At 43.5% G+C, this 22,578-nt stretch overlaps 1 protein-coding gene across 9 annotated transcripts in view; it reads right to left on the bottom strand.

Moving 5' to 3' along the window:
• The window catches only part of UVRAG (UV radiation resistance associated), a 97,933-nt gene extending 78,479 nt beyond the window's left edge, over positions 1–19,454 (bottom strand). Inside the window, exons 1-4 of one of the 9 annotated variants that reach the window (XM_074816494.1) lie at positions 19,231–19,433; positions 17,702–17,767; positions 16,901–17,017; positions 2,525–2,642 (exon numbers count right to left, since the gene is read on the bottom strand). In XM_074816494.1, the coding sequence (XP_074672595.1) occupies positions 2,525–2,642; positions 16,901–17,017; positions 17,702–17,767; positions 19,231–19,253 (324 nt within the window). In that variant the 5' untranslated portion in view covers positions 19,254–19,433. Of the gene's footprint in view, positions 1–1,069; positions 1,105–2,524; positions 2,643–7,934; positions 8,072–16,900; positions 17,018–17,072; positions 17,251–17,701; positions 17,978–19,230 lie in introns of those variants that run through there. The other 8 variants (XM_074816496.1, XM_074816497.1, XM_074816493.1 and 5 more) reach the window with 8 other exon arrangements.
• Between the last annotated feature and the right edge of the window lie 3,124 nt (positions 19,455–22,578).

Below are 22,578 nucleotides of genomic sequence, written 5' to 3' on the forward strand. Positions count from 1 at the left end.
CCTAAAGTCGAAAGGAACTTGTCTCTTGGACAAGTTAACAGCCTTGAGGATGTAGACAGCTTTCCCTCCATGGAGGAGGTTTTCAAAGCATTTACAGCCCAGTGTGCTATAAATGGTGCCGTTTACCTCGTTAATGCAGACCTTAAAAAGTCTGTTTAGCAGGTTTTCAGACTTCCTTACCCAACATTTGCAACACCCTACACCCACAAAGAGACCTACCCCTTCTCAGTTGTAATAAACTGCTCAGTTTTGGTCCCTTCACTGATCTGAATTGGAAAATTTAGAATCTTTACAATGTTTTCAAACTTCAGTTTCTTAAAGCTGTTAAATCTTCAAAGAATATACACATTTATATATACGCAGGTACATGCTCCTTACTGTTCACCTATACAACAAAAAGAAGTTCAAAGAAACTATGGTATATTCTGCAACACTGACTCTACCTTTATTTGGGGTGTTGCAAGCAGGGCCTCTGCTTCTACACCAAGGTTGCTAAACTGAGCTTCTAATACATCTGCACACTCAGAAAAGTAATATACAAGTGCTCTTGAATAAGCAATTTGCAGACATTTAAGTAAAAGCAGCTATTTCTGTTGCTAACACCAGCAAGAAAAAAAAAAAAAGATGAACTGTAAACAAACCTGAGTTATGATACATACAATCCTCAGATACTGAAAGAAGTTAAACCAGTAAAAATCCAGCTAACATGACTTTGCCTATTTGGTGTTTTCAATATTTAAAACGTACATATATTGTAAAGTTTAACTTGAGCACTGCACAGTTTTCACATGAAGATGCCCTACCCTTGGGAGTATTTGGTCTTATCTGCAGAAGGCCCGACAGATTATAGCTCCACAGCTGTTAAAATGAACTTGCATTTCTACTATTCAATAACTCACTATTCCAACCTTTGTGAAAAGAACCTGAAAAGGAGGAGAAGCACGTGATGCTCCTAGCAGAACTGAAGAGTAGAAATACATTTAACAGTTATGGTATTCAGCAGAGAAATCATGCTGCAGTAACAATACAATTTTTAAAAAGAAAGTTTTTCCATATTAAAATAACTTACCAGAGAATTCTTGATCACCTCACTCTTATAAAATTCTAAAGAAAAATGAGTAAAAAAAACACCTTTAGATTAGCTTAAACACTGATACAAATCTTCATATTTGAAATACAAAGAGCTAAAATAAGTAACACTCATGGAAGACAAATGCTAGTGGGTCTACTTTATCAGTAACAGATTCAGGAGAAACATTTTAAAATGCCATCATGCTTTTGACTAAAAGTACTCATTCACACTTAATTATTAGAAGTCATTATTTAAATTTAGCATTTCATCTTTATACCCAAGATAATCCTCAAGATTTACTGAGGTTTTGGTTTCTGGGGAAAGAACACGCCCCGGTACTTTATAGTATTTGGATGACATCTGCAAGGTGACTAGTTTGTCATATGACATCTTCCTGGAGCAGTGCAGCAGGGATAAACTGCACTGCTTTCCTGAAGAGCAAGGGTGACCTGTTCCAGATGCTTAGAAAGTGAACAGCCAAATTACCTTGCAGAGGTGCCAAGAACCCTGTATTTAAATGGAAATAGGCAACTGCTGACACACTGACCTTGGCTTTCCCAGCCAAAGTAAGAGCTTAAAGTCTTTAAGTAGACAGCTCTGGAGGCTGGAATACAGATTTTGTACAACATCCCTCAGTCCATTGGGGTCCAAGGATAAAGCTTTGATGGAGCACAGAACAGTTCTGCACACCAAACACTGCAGAAACAGTGATCGGTTACAGGTTCAAACAACCACCACAAGAAAGTGCAGGTAGCAAGCTCAAGTTACATGTTCTTATTCTTCTAAACCAGCAACCTTGGAAAAAACAAGGTTCAACTACACTAGCTGAAAATAAAAATCCAGAGAAAAAACATTTGCCTGCAAAGCTCCAACTGTCGATCATATCAAAAGGAGCATAAAAATACATTTTTAATAGCATCTCTCCACAGTGAAGAACTATACATTGTAGTGGGAAGCAAAGCATTAAAGAGAAATGAGATCTAACACTCAAAAACAGTTATCAAAAGCAGAACAGATGCCTGGATGCTTCGTGTCATTGGCTGACAATGCTATTTTTGGAAAACTTTGATAATAGTAAGTGCTGGTTTATGCTCCGTAAAATAACTGGTACACACAGAGTGGAACACTCTCCCCCACACAAAGAAACTCAGGCTCCAAAAGCTTTAACTTTTCTGTGCTCTTGGAAGTTCCCAAATTTCTCAAATTATCGGTGGGGGGAAGAGGAAAGCAACAAAAATAGGCTGATTTAAAAGACTCTACCAAATCTGTCATCTCTTTTGCTTCCTTGGCTGCTGAAAGCTTTTATGAAGTTCAGGAAACTAAAGAGCTCTTTTCCGCTGTTAGTATACGTGACGCAAGTAGTGGCAACAGGTTGTCAAGGCAAAAAAAGGACAGAGAATTCATATCATAAGAATTCAAAATGTAAAAAAGTTGGTAGCAAGCCTGGTTTACCTTTGTATATCTTGGCATTATCACACAAGTGAAGAGTGAAGTACGTATCCAAGAGGCGATAACCATTCTTATTGATAATGTTACGTGCAGCGATATTCCGAAGGTGACGAAGCCGGCGCTAAAAATAAGAAAAACAAACAAAATAGTTAAAGAACTTTCTTAGATTGAAATGGAACTCTTTTTTTTTTTGCGTTAAAGCATTTTAATGACTTCCAAAGCACTATTGTCAAAAAAATCCCACCAAAACCCTCAATTTTCTTTGGCAAAGAGCTAGTGTAAACACCACCCATTCAGCAAAGCCATAGGAAACCGACTGGACAAGCAACAACTAGCTCCGACGAGATCGGATTAAGCAACACCAATATACAAGACAAGCTATTCTTACTCATGTCCTCTACGTAATTTTTATTCCACATGTCTAAATCACCTCAACTACTCGAGCAATTTCAAGCAAATATGTGACACTATTAGCATCAAACAGCAGCACCATCAACCAGCTGTTCTGCTTCATCACACTGGAAACACTTCCTAGCCAAAGCTATTTTCAACAAGCACTAGTGGACCCAGAGCTCCAAAATAAACCACCACCTAATCCAGAGCCATACATAACTGGCTGAACAAAGCTTCCTGAATTCACAGTAATCCTGGAAACTGCTGTAACAACCTTAAATAAAATACATCAGAAAGACCCATCTAGATTTTCAAGGAAAATTAAGGGCACGGTCAAATTTGTGATGTCTGTCAGCTACCTTCTGTTTGGATAACTGAGTACTTTTCTCTTGGATTGAATACACTAGAATGAGTCACTTAAAATCTTTAGTTTAAGTGGTTTTATCCAACTCCAACATTATGTTAGTTTTCTACAATACTTTATCTTGAATGAAAATCATCAGATTGAATCAATTTCTCTCCAAGTGCCAAACAGCTTTAATAGCTGTGGCTAAAATCCTCAGCTTCAAAGCATACTACACCCTTCGTCTTTGACAAATACTTAACATCACTAGCTTATTGTTAAATTTAACAAGTTAACAAAGCAGTTTTGTAGGACTGACCAGTCACTCTTAAATCATTACTTAGCTGTGGTTCTTATTTTAACTTTGAAAACCCCTGTGTGCTTAAAACAGGCTACCATGAACTTGGCACTCAAGCTCCCACTTGAAACATATAAAGTTCTCACCAAATCCTTCAAGTAACATATTCTCCCGATTAGTCTCTCAATCTACCAGTGTGTTTCACCCATGTACCACGGGGGTGTTGACAAACGGTTCCTCATCCCTTTTGGATCACCACAAACCACCTACAAGTCACTAACAACTGGTTCAGTGCATCCTTTTACCACAAAGTTAATTCTGCAGAATACTACCTTTTCCCAAAAGCTTGTTAACTTGCAAATCTGGATCAACCTTAAAAGAAACACTCTCACACTGACCAAAAGTGGATTTAAAATACTTTTGAAACCAAAAGACAACTTTTCTGTTGGCAGCTTGTCCTGAAAGGCTTTTAACAAGAGTTGAAAGGCCATCATCTGTTTTGGAATCACAGTATGACACTTTACATCACTTGTTATCACTTAAGTGATATATTAGTTTTCCTTCCTGGAAATATATAAGAGGAATAATAAATCTCTGTTCACATGATAGACTTAAAAATTTTTGAGTTAGACTAAAAATAGAGCCTGAGACAGAATGCGCAGATACCTCTAGTATATACATGCAATACAAAATTAAAAAAATCCAAAACCAACCACAAAACAACGCAAAAAACCCTTTCTAAGCTGCCTAATTGCAGAACTACATGGTCTTACTTTGTTAGAAATTGGTATCAAGAATGTCAACAGAAAGATTAAGCCTCACTTAAAAAACTACATGGACCTTGTACATTATTTCAAATCTAACCTTAAAGTTGTTTAGATTTGCTGGCCATTTTTATGAGCAACTTAAACACTCCTTAAGAAACAGCTTTGTCCATACATTGCACTCCCTATAAAAATGATTCAAGCATTTTATGTGCTATCTCTCTCCTTTAATTAACTTCAGTAGCATACAAATCAATCCTCTACCATGTTCGTTACCCCTTTTTTTTAAAAACAAAAAAATCCCTTACAACCTAAGAAGAATAGCCCACATAGCATCTAACAAAGAAGGAAACTTTCTCCAGGTCCTTTTAGGATTGCAAACTAATTGTGTGACTGGTTTAAGTAGCACGTTACAATGAAGTAGCCCTCACGCAAAGCCAAACAGGTTTCTTGTCTTTCAGTACATGCAGTGAGATCTGGAAAAAGCTGTAGTGTCTCGTAACCTACACCTGCCCTTCTGGACAAGAATGGAGTCCTTATCTCCATGGTTTGTGACTTCTTTGCACCCTTCAAAGCCTGGAATTTATCCTGAAGTTTAAAGTCTCACTTCTCCCAAACCAGTTGGAAGAGGAACATTAAATGTGGGGCTGTGAGACCACAACACAGTTCAGGACTCAACATGCAACAGGTAATGAATGCCTATTTAAATCTCCAACTTAGCCATCACTCTCCTCCTCCCTTCTGTCCCATTATTTGTCCATTTAGCCTAGCTGATAGGGAACAAGTTTCCAATTATATGGACAATTTTCTTGTTCACATTCTTTAGCATGACGTCATGATGACAGAGGGACTTGGATCCCGAAAATAAACCTTCCAGTTTGCTCACTGCACCGTTGCAGATATTATATTGCATTATTCAGATTTCCTCAGAACTCTACAGAGGCAGCACTCAGAGTTAATTAACCTCTCCTGACCAAAGATAATTAGCTTTAGCCAGGAGACCATCAGCTACAAAGACATATCCTAAAGACAATTGAGAGAGGCTGTAAAATCCTTCATCAAGGGCTTGCAGTTGTTCTGTGACAATAAGTATTAATGCAAGGGAATTTTCAAATCTCTATTAAGTGTTACCACCTATGTGTTTCACATCATTTTTTTCTCAAGAGATTAGAATACACAAAACAAAAACCCCACTGTGTTGCAGCTCAGCTATGGGTGCCATCAGCCAAACTGCCCTGCTGCCAGCCCCGCTGCTTACTCGCAGGGCTGCATCGCCCCCCTCATTTGTACCACCATAAATAAGCACTTGTGCAGCTGCTCAGTGAATCGCACGGGGGGAAGCGATCTGGATGAAAACTAACCACCTCTCGCTTTCCCTGGGTTAGTTTCACCAGATCAGTTCCTCAATATGGTTCACAATGTGGCTGTACAAGCAGCTGTGCGGATGAAAGAGGGACAGAGCAGCAACAAGCAGCCAAAGGCAGACGGGGCCGCTTAAGTGAAACTGTCGGCTTAAAGTATGTGTGGAGCTACGTACAGCCTGGCACTTCTATAAGCAACACAATGAGGTATCAGTGCATTTCAAACTGCAAAAGCAACTCTTCATGGAGAAGTAAGCCATTACACTGAATACAGTAGCTGCAAATAATCCTGAGTTCTTTCATTTCCTTTTTCTTTTAGATGAAGTGGGAAAGAGCGATCACTTCTCATTAGAAATAAGTTTTAGCTATTTGCTCTTTCTATAAAAGTATCACGAAATCTTCATCCCAAGGAGGGATCCCCACAGATGAGATGCTGCGCAAGTAGAAGAGCCGTTCCAAAAAGCCCAGTTTAAAAATCAAAGTGCTAAAAAACGTGGCAAGTGCTTTGGCAGCCTCATGAGTCACCTAACTTAAAAAAGGCCAGCTGTGTTTGCAAGCTGATCATGCAGGACCTGCTTTCATAAAAAAGATAAGCAAAATATGCAGACGAGTACAGATAATTTTCACCACTATCTCCTCAAACAGTTGACAGTCTATCAGTAACACAGTACTGAAGATTTCAGACACTACACCAGGCATCTTAATAAGATATCCTATTGCAAAAAAACATTATTTTTCAGCGGAGCACTGATTTCAGTAAGCTCTGACAAGCAGAACTGATACCATTAAAAAGGGTATTTAACTTTTCCAACAGCTCTGAATTTAGTGCAGGCAGCCTGAATGATGGCATATCTGGATCACTGCTTAGCAGAGTAGTAGAGCAGGTTTAACCGCTCATTCTAGGGGGTTTGTGACACAGAAGCTATTTTGATTACCACAATTGTCGTCGTCCTTTGCAATTCCCAAGCAAGTCAATGGAGCAGTGAAATTACATTGTAGGCCTTGTTATCATTCGATTTAATTGCCAGTCTAAGTTGCAACTGAGTAGAAGCAATTGCTATATAGCAACTCTATGCTGACCTACCTGAAAGAAATCAGTGCTTCCCTCTACCTTGAGGATAGATGACTACAAACCAGAAGAGAGCCACTAATTTTGCCTTAGAAGAAATCCTGAGTAGCAGCTTATATTTTAAAAACACTGCTGGAGGTAAAAATATCACAGGTTATAAGCATACAGCTATCCCAAAGATACACAGAAAGGCAGATCAGGAAAGCTTTTGAAGAGATTGGAAGAGCAGAGCCTACCATCAGGTTTCATCCCTCCTGCCTGCAGAGCCACAAAACTGGCTTCCCAGAATTCAACAGCAGCATCTTGACAGAGCTGGAGTGCAGCGAGACCATCCACACTCAGCAATGACCAGTTCCTCTCAGAAGTCAGGGGTCTTTTTTCTCATTTAAGAAAAGCACTCAGTTTTCATCATTCTGAAGAACCATTATCAGTTGTTTAATGTATCTAGTGTTCCCATTCAATGACTTTCTGGGAACCTCTCCAGATTTACCACAGGCTATAGACAAGTCAGACTGCTACAGAATAAAGTATTTTGATCAACCACCTTGTTAATACTTTGCTTTTTCATCAGATGATCCCAGAACTCTACAGTCTACCAAGTCTTCTGAGGTTTAAGGGACTGAAACTGCCTGGTCCCTTCATGCTTTAGTTCTCTCAACACTAAGATACCACAATCTTCCACTACCTCTGCTTAAAATACCACCTTTTGCATCTAGACACTCATTCCCATCCCACACCATGTTTTCTCGTGCATTTGTGCAGTCTCATGGTGAGGGTCAGGACATTTAACCAAGGTAAAGCTGGCAAAAAAAGAAGTTAGCTTGAAACTTGAGTAAGTTCCTCCAATCCAGCTCACTACAGCTACACAGATGTGCCCACCACAAAAGCAGGACAGAGCAGACAGATTTTTTTTTTTAAGCACTGCAGTTTTTTGATGGCTTAAACTGATCCAGACACCATTCTTTGCTTCCCTCCAGGCCTGAGAAACTGAAGTGACAAAGCTATTCACTTTATCCACTGGTTTTTTGCCTAGCAATTTGGTACGATTAATAAAAATCACTTCAGAGATTGGGGGGAGGGAAGAAGGGAAGAGAAGGTAGTAAGACAAAACAAGAGAGAGAAGGGCACTGTTGTTAACGTAAGGTCTGGACTGTTCGTGGAACCACAAGAACAGTGACTACCTACAACAGCCTGAAGTATTTGTGGAATTTCATAGTTATTTGTTCAAGGTCACATAATAGGTAGCAAAAATAAGCACAGAGAGTTCTGACTCCTCTTCCATCTTAATCACTTTATTATTCTCTTAGAAGAATCTGATGATCCTGGGGAAAAAAAAATAATGTAAGTATATTCAAGCTGGATGAGAACACATCCAAACCCCATTTTTCTATCTTTGTGACTGATCTACCACACTTCCTAGCTCATGCTCCAAATATAAATTGTGAAGCTCAAGTCATTAATGTGGGCAACAGCTAAGCTTACTCTTTATCACATGGAGCCTATCATTTTATTAGCAGCTTAGATGATCTAATGGCTCACTGCTGGGAAGGTCTGTCTTCTTTTCATTCCACATCTGCCACCCCCATCCTCCCTCCCAGTTGCATGGTCTGCCCTCTTTAGCACCGGCTCTTTGACACGTTAAATCAATTTGCAAAGGTGTCAAAGGAGCATCTAAACTTAAACAAGGCAGGCAGTTTAGTTTCTTTCAGCAACAGCCATCCAAGACACTGTCAAATAGCATCCCCCCCCCCCCCCCCCCCCCCCCCGAAAGGAGGGTTAGGCTGAAAACTCTTTCAGATATTAATAAAGCAGTGACAGTGGGCCTACTGCATCCATGCCCATGAGCAAGTTTCAGAAATTCTGTTGGAATAGTCTAATTTTTAAAGAACTTATAAATTTGAATACATTTTCCAGAATAAAGTCTAAATTCAATTGGCCGGGAAGAAATTTTTATAAATCGGTGGCTGGATTGGAAAGAGGCTTTTTTCCCTGCACCCTCCCACTGCTGGTGACATCCCACATAACCCCTGCAAAGCATCATACAGGTTCAAGAGAGTGTTTCTGATTCAACAAAGAACAAGGGGGGGGGGGGGGGGGGGGGGGCAGTATAAACTAAAATTTAAAAAGACAACCTTACTTTTGCCTGAAGTGTAAATACAAGGGTAAAACCAGTGTAAGAAGGCTGGGAAATCATCTACAAACAAAGTCAAAATTTACAGAAATTCCTTTAAAGGCCTAAAGTTGCCAAAAGCAAATCACCACTCAGGGTTCTCAGAGAGGCCTGGAAAGCAATCACTTTTTCTCCAGAAGACACACTGTACAGGACTTTCAACACCAGCTACAATTCCAGCACCACTTCTCCTTACTTAGCTGGAGCATCCTACCTCTCAGATGGTTTCTAACATAAACACCAAGCCATAGTCCTCATCTCTGATTTTCAGACTGCTGCCCTCCTCCTGTTTCAAGGGAGAATATTCCATAAACTCTTTTCAGGTCAGGATCAGCTCTGACCTCTGTACAAGCTGGTACACATTCTGCCTTTACCTGGCTTTCACATGAGTTTCCAAGCTTCCCTGCTTTATGACCCACAGTAGCTCTGGAACAATTTAAGCAAAATCCTTCCAACTATTTTAGCATTAAAGCGGGGTGCAAAGATTAGTTAGCAACACAAACGTCACTACAGCAAATCTAGTTGCTTCGAACTTAACAGAACTGAGCTTGCAAGGGCAGCTATTTGGGTCTCTGAATACTTGTCATAATTAAGTCACAAAAACACAAGGCTCTGTGTGCTTTGTAGCTCTCTGCAGTCAGGTTGAGTTTTTGTTTGGTTGATTTTTTTTTCTTAAAAAGCATAAAATTTCTAGCTCAAAAAAATCTATCTAAATATGAACTGTATTTAGCAAACATGAGCATTATTTATCATCACAGCACTGCCCTACACCTCGTTACTACAATTTTCTACTTCCTCACATTTTTACTACTTGCTTTCACCTATCTGTACCTGTTTGAACGTTAAGTAGCAATCACGTGATCCAAGTGCCTGGAAGTCAAATGGTAGACAAGATTTCATACTTAATTCAATTTTATATAAGTTTTCAAGCTGCCTTGTTTCTCAATTTGATACACTCCACTACAAAAAAAAAAGAGGTACCTCACAGAAGGTTTGGGTCAAGTCTGGTGCAGTATGTAAAGCCTTTAACAGCAAAGGAACGTACAGTGGGAAGTTCAGATACTATTCAGATACGTTGTTACTTAAAACCAGAGGAAGGACAAGAAAATGCTGGTACTTCAATTTACACACTGGCTAGGAAGATTTATTTAGAAGTTTTGTAATTGAACAGTTTTCCACAGTTCAGCTTTTGACAGCTCAGAGTCAAGAGAATCACACGTGATTTCAGATCTATTTCAGAAGCAAAGCAGAAGCATCTGATATGCAATTTTGTAGGACACACCATAAGGAATTTTTGGAATTCTATTTTAATGTCCTTTCAGCACACACTTGAAGACAGCAAGGCCTTCAAAGCTACACAACCATCATTAGTTCAATGAATGGCTTGTGGATCTCCTTATAATTGCACGCCCTTCATATCTCAATTTCCTCATGCCAAGTCATGGGATTCAACAGTAACTCATTTCCCTTTCTAAGGCTTAGCTACTTTCTGGGAACACTCTTTCAAAAGTTATGCCTGGTATGAATCATACCTGAGGCCAACATCAGTTCAAAGATGCACAGTAGGAATGTAACTACTTTTTTTTTCCTGTGAAGATGCAGCATACATACATCCACACCTTCTTCCCTCACATTCCTAAAGATTTGATGCAAGGAACAAGACACACTGAATCTGTGCAGTGTGATTTACCCAGACTAAATGACAAGAAAAGTCAAAATTACTTTCATCAACATGGGCTCAAAGTTTTCAGACATGCAACTGTGGATTTTAGTTTACAGTTCCTTTCTTTCCTTTACACTTCTGGGCATCTGAAAGGCTTTTGAAAGGTTCACTTTAGACAGAAAACACCTATGAAGCTTTCACATGAACACATTAAGGCTCAATACAGGTTTCTAATCTCCCATACTCCAGCACAACTGCTCCTGTTTCTGTACTGCAATGAGTTTCAGCAAGGACAGTCAGCAGATGGAAGATGCTGACCAAAAGGCATTGAGTCTTCCCTAATTCATACAGGGAGAAAGTGAAAGAGGAAGAATAAGGAACTTCTCTGTATTTGACATGGCCCATGCAGAAGTATAATTGTTCTCCATATACCTCAATGCAAGAGCCCTTCATTAGCTCAACCCAGAGTCAAAGAATGCAACGTGTGAAGTCAATGTTGTATCTCACAAAATATGTCAGTCTATGGCACAACCTGCTCCTTTAATACTAATTAAAACAGCAACAGTAGTATCAGAAAATAAGATATCTAATTACATAATAACTGAAAAAAAACCCAATACGGCTATATATTACTCTTAAAAGGTAGCTATGTCCTTTGGTCTGTCCTCCCTTGCGCTCTCCCTCTCTTTACTAGCTAGCCCACTACACTCCTTCCTCACTAAATAACTAAATTTACACTGGGATGATGTAAACAGCTGGTAACTGTTCAGCAGGCACAAGAAATCTTCTCTTTGTACACCATAATCACATGTAGAAAATCTACACTGCTTTTTTAGAGCTCAGAACCAATGAGCCAACCAAGAACAAAACTGATATTCAATGCAAGCCCACAATGTTCACACTCTTCACTAATTTTCTGCATCTTCGTGCTTCTTTCCACATCCAAATTTGTGTTCATCTCTGCAGAAAGGCTGGAAAGAGCCTGTTATTTAAAACATAAGGTAGGGACAGGTACAGAAGACACAGGTATTCAGTCTTAGGATACAAACAGGATAGCTGGTTAGGTGTGACAAAACAAGACTCACAACATAGAATTGACTTAAATGTAATGTTAGCAGGAAGGGTTCAAAAGCAAAATCATAACCCCATGCAGAGACTTAGGCAAATGAAGTTCTTTCTGTGTATTGTTTCAACAGCTGTGTTTGGTTATGGTCACTACAACATCAAGAGCGACAGACCAAGCAAGCTGGCAAACTCCACAACTCTGAAGAATAAAACCTGTCAGCACACCCTAAAAAAATTGCTCTAAACCAGGATTAAGAAAAATCTTACAAGCACTGACCACTGGCCAGACCAAGCTCCTCCTGCTAGGTGTTTACGTAAGATACAAATAACAATAAACTAGATGTCTTTCCATCTTTAACCAAGACCTTTAAGAAGCAGCAGCTAGAAATACTGTCTTTCCTTGCTGCTGTTTTCCTCTGAGTTTGTCTAAATAAATATTTACTCACTTGCAAGATAAAAGACCAACGCTACAACTGCTTCTTTGACACAACATGGGAACTATGCCATGGGGTAGAAAAGGGAACTTCGGGGTGCAAGTCCCACCTCATTAATAACATGCTGTAGCAGTTCAGAGAAGTCCCTTAAGCCTCTTACCACCACCCTGGGCAAGAGAGCATTAGTCCATATTAGCTGTGGGAATGACCTGGGAGTACAATTAAGCAATGGAAAACAAGATGATGCTCAGAATGACCCAAAAAGTTTACAGGACCTTACAGAATAAAGCATCAACAAAAATCAAAGGAAAGGCACTTTTGACGTTAAACAACCACTTGATTTTAAGCCTGCATTAAGTTGCACAAGCAAACAGCATACACTGATTAATAACCTGAAGCATATTAATGTTTATCATGTTACTGGATGACAAACCAAGGGCAAACCAGTAAGCCTCTCTCCATAAATAAGGGATGAGTCTAGTTACCAGCTACCAATACCTTTTCTTCACTCAATTAAGAATATTCCCTAACCCCCCACAAACCTCCTGAACAAAGCATCAAAACTGATTTACTACAGCTTTCTGACAGAGCTGCCTCTCTCTCACTTATCGATAGATCATTCCCTCTGCAAAACACATTGCACTTTTCAGGGAAAAAAAAAAAAAGTATACTGCAGATAGCAAAAATCTAGCCCCAGATCAACAGCCGGCCTTTTGGGCTACAATTGCAATTTTACAGTAACTTTAACAACTACTTCCTCCTAATTGCCTCCAACAAACCCTAGACATTGACACAGCTGGACAGGGATACAACTGTGTAAGATCACCAGGTCAACACAGACATGATGGTGTTTTACTGGAGCAGCACTTCCCTCCCCACTCAGCGTTTAACAACAGTGCACGTCAAAGAGAAGTGAAAGCAATATTCAAATACGACACTTTCCATCCGCTATTCTGATTTCCCCCAGCATATTTAGTAGGAAAGAGGAAGTAAAATATTTAAGAGTCAGTCTTTGTTTTCATATTACTCAGTGGAATATATATCAATAGGCATATCACACTATTTCAAAAAAAGATGCTTTTCACACTGTTTTAGCTGAAAAACTGGCTCCCATGCAGCCCTGAGCCTGTACAAGATCTTTCTTCACTTCTCCCACATACAAGACCTCTCAAACTCATTTGCCAGAGCACTCTGAATCACCCATTTCTGCCATGTTACTCAAGTTGTTGTGTACGAGTGGTATGCATCTTTAAATATGGTAACTATGAAATTTTAGCCTGTTCTAATCCACCCATAATCTTCTCATGTTGCTTCACCTCACTTGGAGCACCGCAAGTATCTAAACACATGCCCAAGGTACTAGATTGTCACTTCCAACTGCTAAAAGTATGGTTTCATTTATTATTTGAATCCGGAAGTACTTGCAGTCCAGAAGTATTTTTTCTTTCTTTCCTGGGAAGTTCTTTCCAGAAGCACTTTCAAAAGAAAAAAAAAAACCTTCTTCCACTTTAAAGTTCACTTCACTCATAATTTCCACTCCTTTGTACCCTGGGTTCAAACAGAGCAGCAATATGAGTTTCTGAAGCACGTACATCAAGCTTGTGCAATTACTAAAATCCCAAAAGCTCAGAGAGAGTTGAATGTTTAGTATATAACATTTCTTTAAATGTAGCTCAGTGTAAACTTTCTTGTACAAGAAATCTATCCAGAATGGATAGAATCTTCACTTTTATGGTCATCAGTGAGATATTCAGATCTTGTCATCAACTTCACATTTCTTTATAGGAAGGATCATGCAATAAGAGTATAAACCTGAAAAGGGCATTCACAGTTTTTTAATTCAATCCCTTTATTAGTCAACCAGTTCATGGAAGGTAAACATTACAGCGTGGTTTCATGTTCAAAGTAGATTTTGGGGGATTTTCTTCCTACCACTTAGGGGTCTGCTCCAGAACTTTGTTTGGCTGAAAGAAGTTTTTCAATTCCTAAGTAAGATTTTCATCTTCAGTATTCAAAACAAAGGACCCTTCCCTTCCAAACAGGTTTAGGACAGGGATAATCCATTGTTTGAGCAGTGGTGGGATGGGAGAAAACATATCTTGGCCACATGATACTTTTAAACCAGCTACTGGAAATGCCAACGTGCATTTCATGAAGCCAACATGCATCTAGTCAGACAAGTCTGTATCTGTACTGAATATAAACATGGGATGCTCTGCAGTTTGCTGAAATCAGAGTGCAAGGAAGCCTCAAATGGCTTCTCATAGAACCAGTTCAGGTCCCTTGCCCTTATCTCAAACCTCTGTCCCACACCATGTAAGCTAAACTGCTCCCAGAGTTAAGCTACTGGGGAAGCCACAGGAGCCATGTTTGCTGAGTGTTGCTCTCAGGCTCCTAAAAATCCATCAAACTCCAACTGGTTCTTTATGAATCCCAGTCTGAAAGTGAATGGAGGCTACAGAGTGTCCTTGGGAAGTTCCACTAACTTCTCTGCCCTAAACACCTCTCATGTCTGTGGCTGAAAACTCCCTGCTGCTCCTTTCACAGAATCAACTAGGTTGGAAAGGACCTTGAAGATCATCTAGTCCAACCATTAACCTAACACTGCCAGTTCCCATCTACACCATATCTCTCAGCGCTATGTCAACCCTAATCTTAAACACCTCCAGGGATGGGGACTCTACCACCTCCCTGGGCAATCCATTCCACTGCCTAATAACCCGTTCTGTAAAGAAATACTTCCTGACATCTAGTCTAAACCTTCCTTGGCGCAACTTGAGGCCATTACCTCTTGTCTCTTTCCACAGAAACTTTCACCATCTGACAAGAGATGCCTGTGAACTGAAAGACACAGAAGATATTGGGGTCACCTGGACTTTGGTCTAATACTGATCATGGCTGTGACAGCAGCAGATTTACCACTTCCCTTCTTACCACCACATCCACATTCCCCAGAGCATATCTAACTCCCTCACATGCACCTTCCCATGCAATACATCCCAAGTCTTTGAGCAGCTCGTCCTGGAAAACCACCTTGGACATGACTACACTGGAGCATATGGAAACATGATTGACTGACACTGAACTGGAACTAAAACTTCTGATGGAAAAGACCTCACTCGGTGTACAGCTCTCTGTGTATCCCCTATATCCATAATACCTTTTTTTTTTCCCCCCCCCATTACTCAGGCTATCTCCAGAAGATCGCTTACATCAAGGTATCAATAATATGGGTCCAAAAGTTGAACAGTTTCCAGAGGAAAAAAGCATATATAGATGGAGGTGATCTGTGGTCCCATTATAGGGCTGCCTTATGTACAGTATAAACATCACGTTTTGTCTTCCCCTTATAATTTGGAAGTAAGCCACAGATGATCTTCAGAAGAAAGCTTCTTGCAACTGATCATCAGTCAGGCCAGTGGAACTTAACAACGTGAGAAGACCAAACTTTTTAGCTTACAACTGGCAAGTACTGGTGGCAGAGATGCACCCGCTGATGAGCATTTTCCCTGGGGTTGGTGTACGGTCAAATCACCTCGGAATGAGCTGCTACTAGGCTGGAATCTATGTTGGGTTTCGTTCGCTTTTCTTCTGTCATCTATTTTTATCACAATGAAGCAGTAGGGGACATTTTTGTCATTTTTCTAAAATGGTTCTAGCCATTATTTCTCAGGGATCCTCCTCTGCTCCACCCAAAACCAATTATACCTATAGCTTATTCACGCCTTGGTTAGCCATCTAGACAAGAGAGATGCTTCAGTCTGTGGACATGGATCTGACTGAATGCCTGAACCACAGACTGAATAGAAATCGTTTGTTTAAAAAAAAGTACAGGTTCTTTTACTTCCTTGCAACTCCCGAGTCACTCACTACAATCTGTGTATCTGCATAGCTGTTTGTACAACAGTACCTGCAGTTCAAGGTAAAGTTTGCAGGTCTTCAAACACTATCTCACAGTTCATTAAAAGCTTCAGTCTCTCTAATGTTGGAATTGTAGTAAAAGCATATTGATTTCAGCATCAGGGATGTTTGAAGTGCAGGAGGCACTGGTTCTGGAGTCCACAAAGATGTGCTTTCCTATCTCTAGACAACCACACACGACATCTGTTTTGGTCAGCAATTAGCACAGTGACATTCAACAGATCATTTGACTGCAGCGTGACTGGCTCTCTAAGTTAAGACTGAATTTTTTTTGTCCAAACCCTTCCATCAAGAATATAAGAGCCTGAAAGGTTTGGCTCCCCCATCCCCCATTGCTTTGAACTGCTTATAATGACAGGACTGAAAAGTTTGGTTTGAGCGTTTAGAAATCAGTAGGCTATCACGACACTCCTGGCTTTCTTGAAACTAGGAAGAGATAATGCTAGAGAATCTCTGATTTTAAACTCTTATTATTTCACAACCCATTTCCAGTTCCAGTAGACTCACTCTTCCAGCAAAAGAAAGTGACATCCGGCACAATTACTTAGGGATATAAACTGGAATTTTATGCTTAACCAGATGCATTTCTTTACAGCCACATCCTCTATTTCCCCAACTTAAAATGTAGAATACAACAGCAAAAGGTATTCTTAGGCCAGGTCATCCTGTCACCAACAAACAAGTTAAAGAATAAGTTAGTCAGTCTGGCACAAGTGTGGTCACACTCGCAAAAGGTTTTGGACACAACTTTTTACTCCTGCAAATGCGTCAGTAGCAGGAGCTTTGTTTTCTAATCAAGGTGAATTTCACTGGCACAATTAAGTCTAGACTAAACCCAAATTACACCCTCAACTCTTCAGTCCTTAAAAAAGTCACTTCAGTCATTAAAAGCACTCACCTTAAGCGCACATTTGAGAATCTGGTCTTTAGAGAGATTTGTAGCCATGACTCAGACCATCTTACTCTCATCCTTATAGTCATAAAATGCAGCACTGGGTGTTCTAGAGAAAATTGCCTACTAAAACAAATCACCGAGTTGATTTTTGTCCTGGCAGGTAGCAAACAATTACCTTGTGTTATGTAGCACCACACTTGGATCAGTCAGATTTTTACATTATGGCAGTGGTACAACAGACCAGGAATGACTTCTCCATTCTTTTTCATGATTCTGCAGTAAAATATCTCCAGGGTGATCAGCCCCTTCAAGGTAAGGTATCTTGCAATTCAGTAACAGACTTTTAAGCTCAGATAATACACTGAAAGAGGATGATTTGTTATCAGTGTATCCGACTGTAGTTTCAGAGATCCTTCATTTGATTGCAAGCACTGACACAGCACACAGATACCTCAGCACACCATCTTTATATTTGCAGAGCACACAGCAAAACAATACCTCAGACTTTGTCACAGACTCACGCTTGCTACAATTAGCATCTCTTCAGCACACATACAAGCATCCTACATGGTTTAAACTAAATATTTACTCGACTGGAACATCCTATAATTGATGATTCAGTTTCTGCTCCTACGAACTCCTACAAAGTTTCTACTCCCAGAAAAAAAGACTGTGTTTTGGTCTCACTTTCACAAATGAAGTCCAATGACTAATAACTAAGGCTTCTCCCTGCAGCATTCACTTGATTCTTGCACAAACCTGGGAAAGAGTAAAACCAAAAATTCAGTAGGGAGAAGGCCATACCTGATCTCCTGAACGATCCACTGCTCCCTGTAAAGTTCATCCCAAGCAGTGCTCATGTTTATGCTCCTTAACACAGAACAGGCCCACATTTTAGAGTAAGTACTTGCTCTCAAATTAGGGTCAATACTTGCACAGCTCTGGTGGCCAAAAGCCATCTCCATTCCCTCCCGTTGCCCCTCAGTGGATGTCTGGTAAATCATGTTTATCCGAGGCACAGTTATATCTTCATCTCAAGTTGACATCTATTGATTTTTCTCTAGTAACTCTTCATTTTCACACCTGGTAACACATAGCTCAAGTAACTCAGATTGTATGTCGACTTCTTAATGTCGGCTGCACCGAGGCAATGAACCAAAACTTCCAAGTGCAGACTCATATCTCATAGTATTTCTGAAGAAGAACATGCCTTTGCTAAGTAATTATTCCCCTCTCACCACTACTGCTTAAGCTCCCAGACAATAAAAGTCACTGCATGCAGGAGGGGAAAGGGCACAGACTTAGTTTGATATGGATTGCTAAACCCTCACGCAGAGCCTAGACTTCCTCACTTAACCTTGCTCCTAATGCTCTCCAAAATTAAAATGTGGGACAGTTGCCCAGTAAACCAAAAGCCAACTATCAGCAAACAGGAAAAACAGAGTTAGCTGAAGGAAGGATGTGATGGGAAGGGAACATTTCACCACTTTTCAGAACACAGTGTGTGTTTTATCTGTGCTCACCCTCCACCCCGTTAAGAGACACTGCAGGAGGGGAGAAGGCACCCCAGCTGCTCCTGCCTCATCACTTCCCCAAACTTAAAGCCAATTTATCCTGACATTTTCTATGCTACAACTCCCAGCTTTAGTTTGCACCCAGCACCTCTGTGGGCACAGCAGCAGCCTCTCGGGGAGAGGGACCCCCCACCCCTTGACCCTCCGGTACTGCCAGGAGAGGGGCACAGGCAAAGGGGACCTCACACTCTCATCTTCCTACCAGTGCAGGAGAAGGGTGCTCAAAACCCCTTGCCTCAGGGACCCTCCTTCCATCAGCTCAGGGACAATGCCTCAGGCATCCTCACACCTTGGGGAAACCCCCCCTTACAGCTCAGGAAGCACCTCTCCACCCCTTCACCTGAGGGCACCCCACACCTCAGGGACCACCCCCTCTGCACCTCACGGCACCCCACACCTCAGGGACCACCCCCTCTTCACCTCACGGCACCCCACACCTCAGGGACCACCCCCTCTGCACCTCAGGGACCATTCCCTCTTCACCTCAGGGCACCCCACACCTCAGGGACCATTCCCTCTTCATCTCAGGGCACTCCACACCTCAGGAAGCACCCGTCCTTCACTTCAGGCCACCCCACACCTCAGGGACCATCCCCCCCTACACCTGAGGGCACCCCACAGCACCTCAGGCAGCACCCCTCCTTCACCTGAGGGCACCCCACACCTCAGGGAGCACCCCCCTTCACCCCAGGGCGCACATCCCTCCCTCCCAGCTGAAGGCCGCCTCCGGGCCGCCCCTCCCCTGAGGACGCGCCGTACCTGCTGCGATGGCAGCTCCACATGCAGGGCCCGGGTGGCGGAGCCCGGGGGCAAGGCGGCGGGGCCGGCGGCCGAGCTCATCCTCACGGCAGGGCAACGGCCGGGCAACGGCTGCAGCGCCTGCGCATGAGCCCCGCGGGCCGCTCCCCCGCCGCCGCCGCCGCCGGGCACCCAGGGGTTAATGGCGGTAGCAGCACCGGCCCGGGCCGCTCGCTACGGAGCCATATTACCGCAGTGCTGAGGGGCGGGCGGCGGGGGGCGGGAGGGAAGGCGCGTCCCGCTCGCTCATTGGTCCGCGCTCCACCGAGGCGGGAGGGTTGGTGCGTCGCTGAGACGCTACTGGTTAAAAGGAACGCCAATCAACGCCCCCCCGCCGCGGCCTCTGTCAAACCGTTGGCACGGCAGCCGGCGCCGATTGGAGCGTCGACTTCCGGAAGGCGGGACGTCGCCTGAAGAAGCGGCTGATGATTGGAGAAAAGCGGTTTTGATTGACGTCGCTCGTCCTCCGTCACGTGTGTGGGGAGCTGTTTTTATCACGTGGTGGGACGAAAATATTTTGCTGGGTGGGTGCGCGGGGGGGGGGGGGGCGCGGAGGGAGGGACGGGGCGCTGTCGCCATGGCAACGGGGAGCGGCCTGGCCCCGCCAAGGCCCGGGGCCTGCTGAGGGGCGGCTGGGCACGGCGTCGCCGAGCGGCTGCGGTCCCTCGGCTGGACCCTCAGGGCACGCCAAGAGGCCCCACATCATGTCCCCCTGCCCCACATCACACCTACCTGCCCCACATCATGTCTCCCTGCCCCACATCACACCTACAATAGACCAGCCTGCCCCACATCATGTCCACCTGCCCCATGTCACGCCAACCTGCCCCACATCATGTCCATCTGACCCACATTATGTCTACCTGACCCACTGCAAACCAACCTGCCCCATGCGATGCCAACCTACCCCAGATCATGTCCACCTCACCCATGATCACACTTACCTGCCCCACATCACACCACCGTGCCCCACAGCAGACCAGCCTGCCCCGCATCATGTCCACCTGCCCCATGTCATGCCAACCTGCCCCACATCGTGTCCATCTGACCCACATTATATCTACCTGACCCACAGCAGACCAACGTGCCCCACGTGATGCCAACATGTCCCACATCATGTCCACCTGCCCCACTATCACACCTACCTGCCCCATGTCATGCCAACCTACCCCACATCATGTCCACCTCACTCACGATCACACCGACCTGCCCAACATCACATCCACCTGCCCCACATCATGCCAACAAGCCCCACATTATGTCCACCTGCCCCATGATCACACCTACCTGCCCCACATCACATCCACCTGCCCCACATTGCACCAACCTGCCCCACAGCAGGCAACCTGTCCCACATCGCATCAGCCTGCCCCACAAAAGACCAACCTGCCCTATATGATGCCAACCAACCCAACATCACACCAACCCATCCCACACCACATCAACCCACCCCACACCATGCCAACCCATCCCACATCACACCAGTCCACCCCGCATCAGGCCAACCCTGATGCCAACACAGCCACCCTCCCAGCACCCACCTCCATCCCACCCCACCCAGTCAACGTTCATCCCACCCAGGAGGACCATCCCCACCCGGGGTGACACCATCCCCACGTACCGCACAGCACCGGGAGCGCCAGTCTTGTCCCTGCGCCCTGCTGGGGCCACCCGTCCCCACGGTGCCCTGCAGCACCTGCCCGGCGTAGGCGGCCGCACTGGAGATGCTCGTCCCCATAGCGCTGCCAAGGACCAGCACGGGCTGTGCTGAAACACCCGTCTGCACAGGCAGGAACGCCCATCCCACCACCCCAGCAGCGGCACTGGGAACGCCTGTCCCCAGCACATGCTGTGACACTGGAAATGCCTGTTCCCACCGGGTTGGGAGGCTCTGGAAGGGTTGAGTGTGGCGTGTAGTGCTGGAAAGTCCTGTCCTCCTCTTTTCCTCTCTGTCTCTCCTCCTTTCCTCCTGTCCTCAGCCCCATGAAGCTCTGCACCATGGAGACCTTCCCTGCTGGAAACCCACCAAGCCTTCATTCACCTGCAGTACTTGTTGCATTTAAGGTGATGAATAAATTTGGTAAGAGATAAATCCCCTTGCGTTCTAGCCGGTCCTCAGAGATTAGAGGGGCTAGGGGCTCTTAATAGGTATGCCAATGGGGGCCGTAACCATAGGTCTGACCCAGACACACACACCAGCCCATATGCTGCAAGTCTGGTTGCATTCAAGAGAAGCCGTCAGATTCACGAATAGTACGGTTTATTGTTATGCAACACCTACAGATTCTTTAAGATTGCCTACGATAAATGCACAAACTGCAGGTTGGCTCTAGAGCACTACACTAAAGAAAAGGATTGCAATCACCCACACACAGTTCCTGGGTAAACACTCGGTGTAGCCGAGGGAACCTTACCAAAAGGTGTCCCTGGGGGGGCGGGCAAACACAAACCCATCGATCTGTCCCTCCAATTTGGTGTTGAATTATTGTCCCTCCAAGTTAGCTACAAACTTGGGGTACTATTTATCTTAGTAGGTATGGTGAGTGGGTGGGACTGCAGTGAAGCCATTATCTTTTGAGTAACAACACAGTACTTTCCCAGGTGCCAGGGGTGCAGATGGTTTTTTGGGGAAAAAAGGGAGGATGAGGAACAAGGTCAGCTTGATGCGAGGGGTGCAGCTGGGTTTTGTGAGAAAAAGGGAGGATGAGGAACAAGGCCGGCAGGCTATTGCAAAAATCATCCCTTGAGAGAAAAGGGTAGAGCAGGAGATAAATCTGTCCTTGAGACGAGTGAAAGAATGGGACCGCGTGGCCTAGACCGCGCTTCGCATCCCTCCTTGGCGCCACGACAAGCACAAATCACGGGGACCTCCATCCCGTCCTGTTTGCTCTGGGCACCCTGTGCCAAGGAAATGTGTGTTTTACAGATTTCTCACTGTTTTGCTTTTCTCACGCTTCCAACACCTAACACTTCTAAAGCCCGACAACAAAATTTTGGATTTTGCTGTACCGCAAAATAAAAAAGAAGCTCAAAGATTTATTGGGCTATTCGGTTTCTAGAGGCAACGTATTCCCCATTTGGGACAAATTTTAACCCCTTTGTATAAGGTGACACGGAAAAAAAATGAATTTGAACGGGGAAATGAACAACAAGCTGCTTTTGAGTTAGCTAAAGAAACCATTTAAAAGGCTTTAGATTTATGGCCTCTGCAGGAAGCAGAAGGGGAGTTAAATGTGTCAGTAAATGGATGCCCAAAGATCACAGCATTCTCTCCAAAAGCTCCAACCATCATGCCAGCCCCACATGGCC

Source organism: Strix aluco, chromosome 2 (assembly GCF_031877795.1).
Source record: "Strix aluco isolate bStrAlu1 chromosome 2, bStrAlu1.hap1, whole genome shotgun sequence".
Classification (NCBI taxonomy): Eukaryota; Metazoa; Chordata; class Aves; order Strigiformes; family Strigidae; genus Strix; species Strix aluco.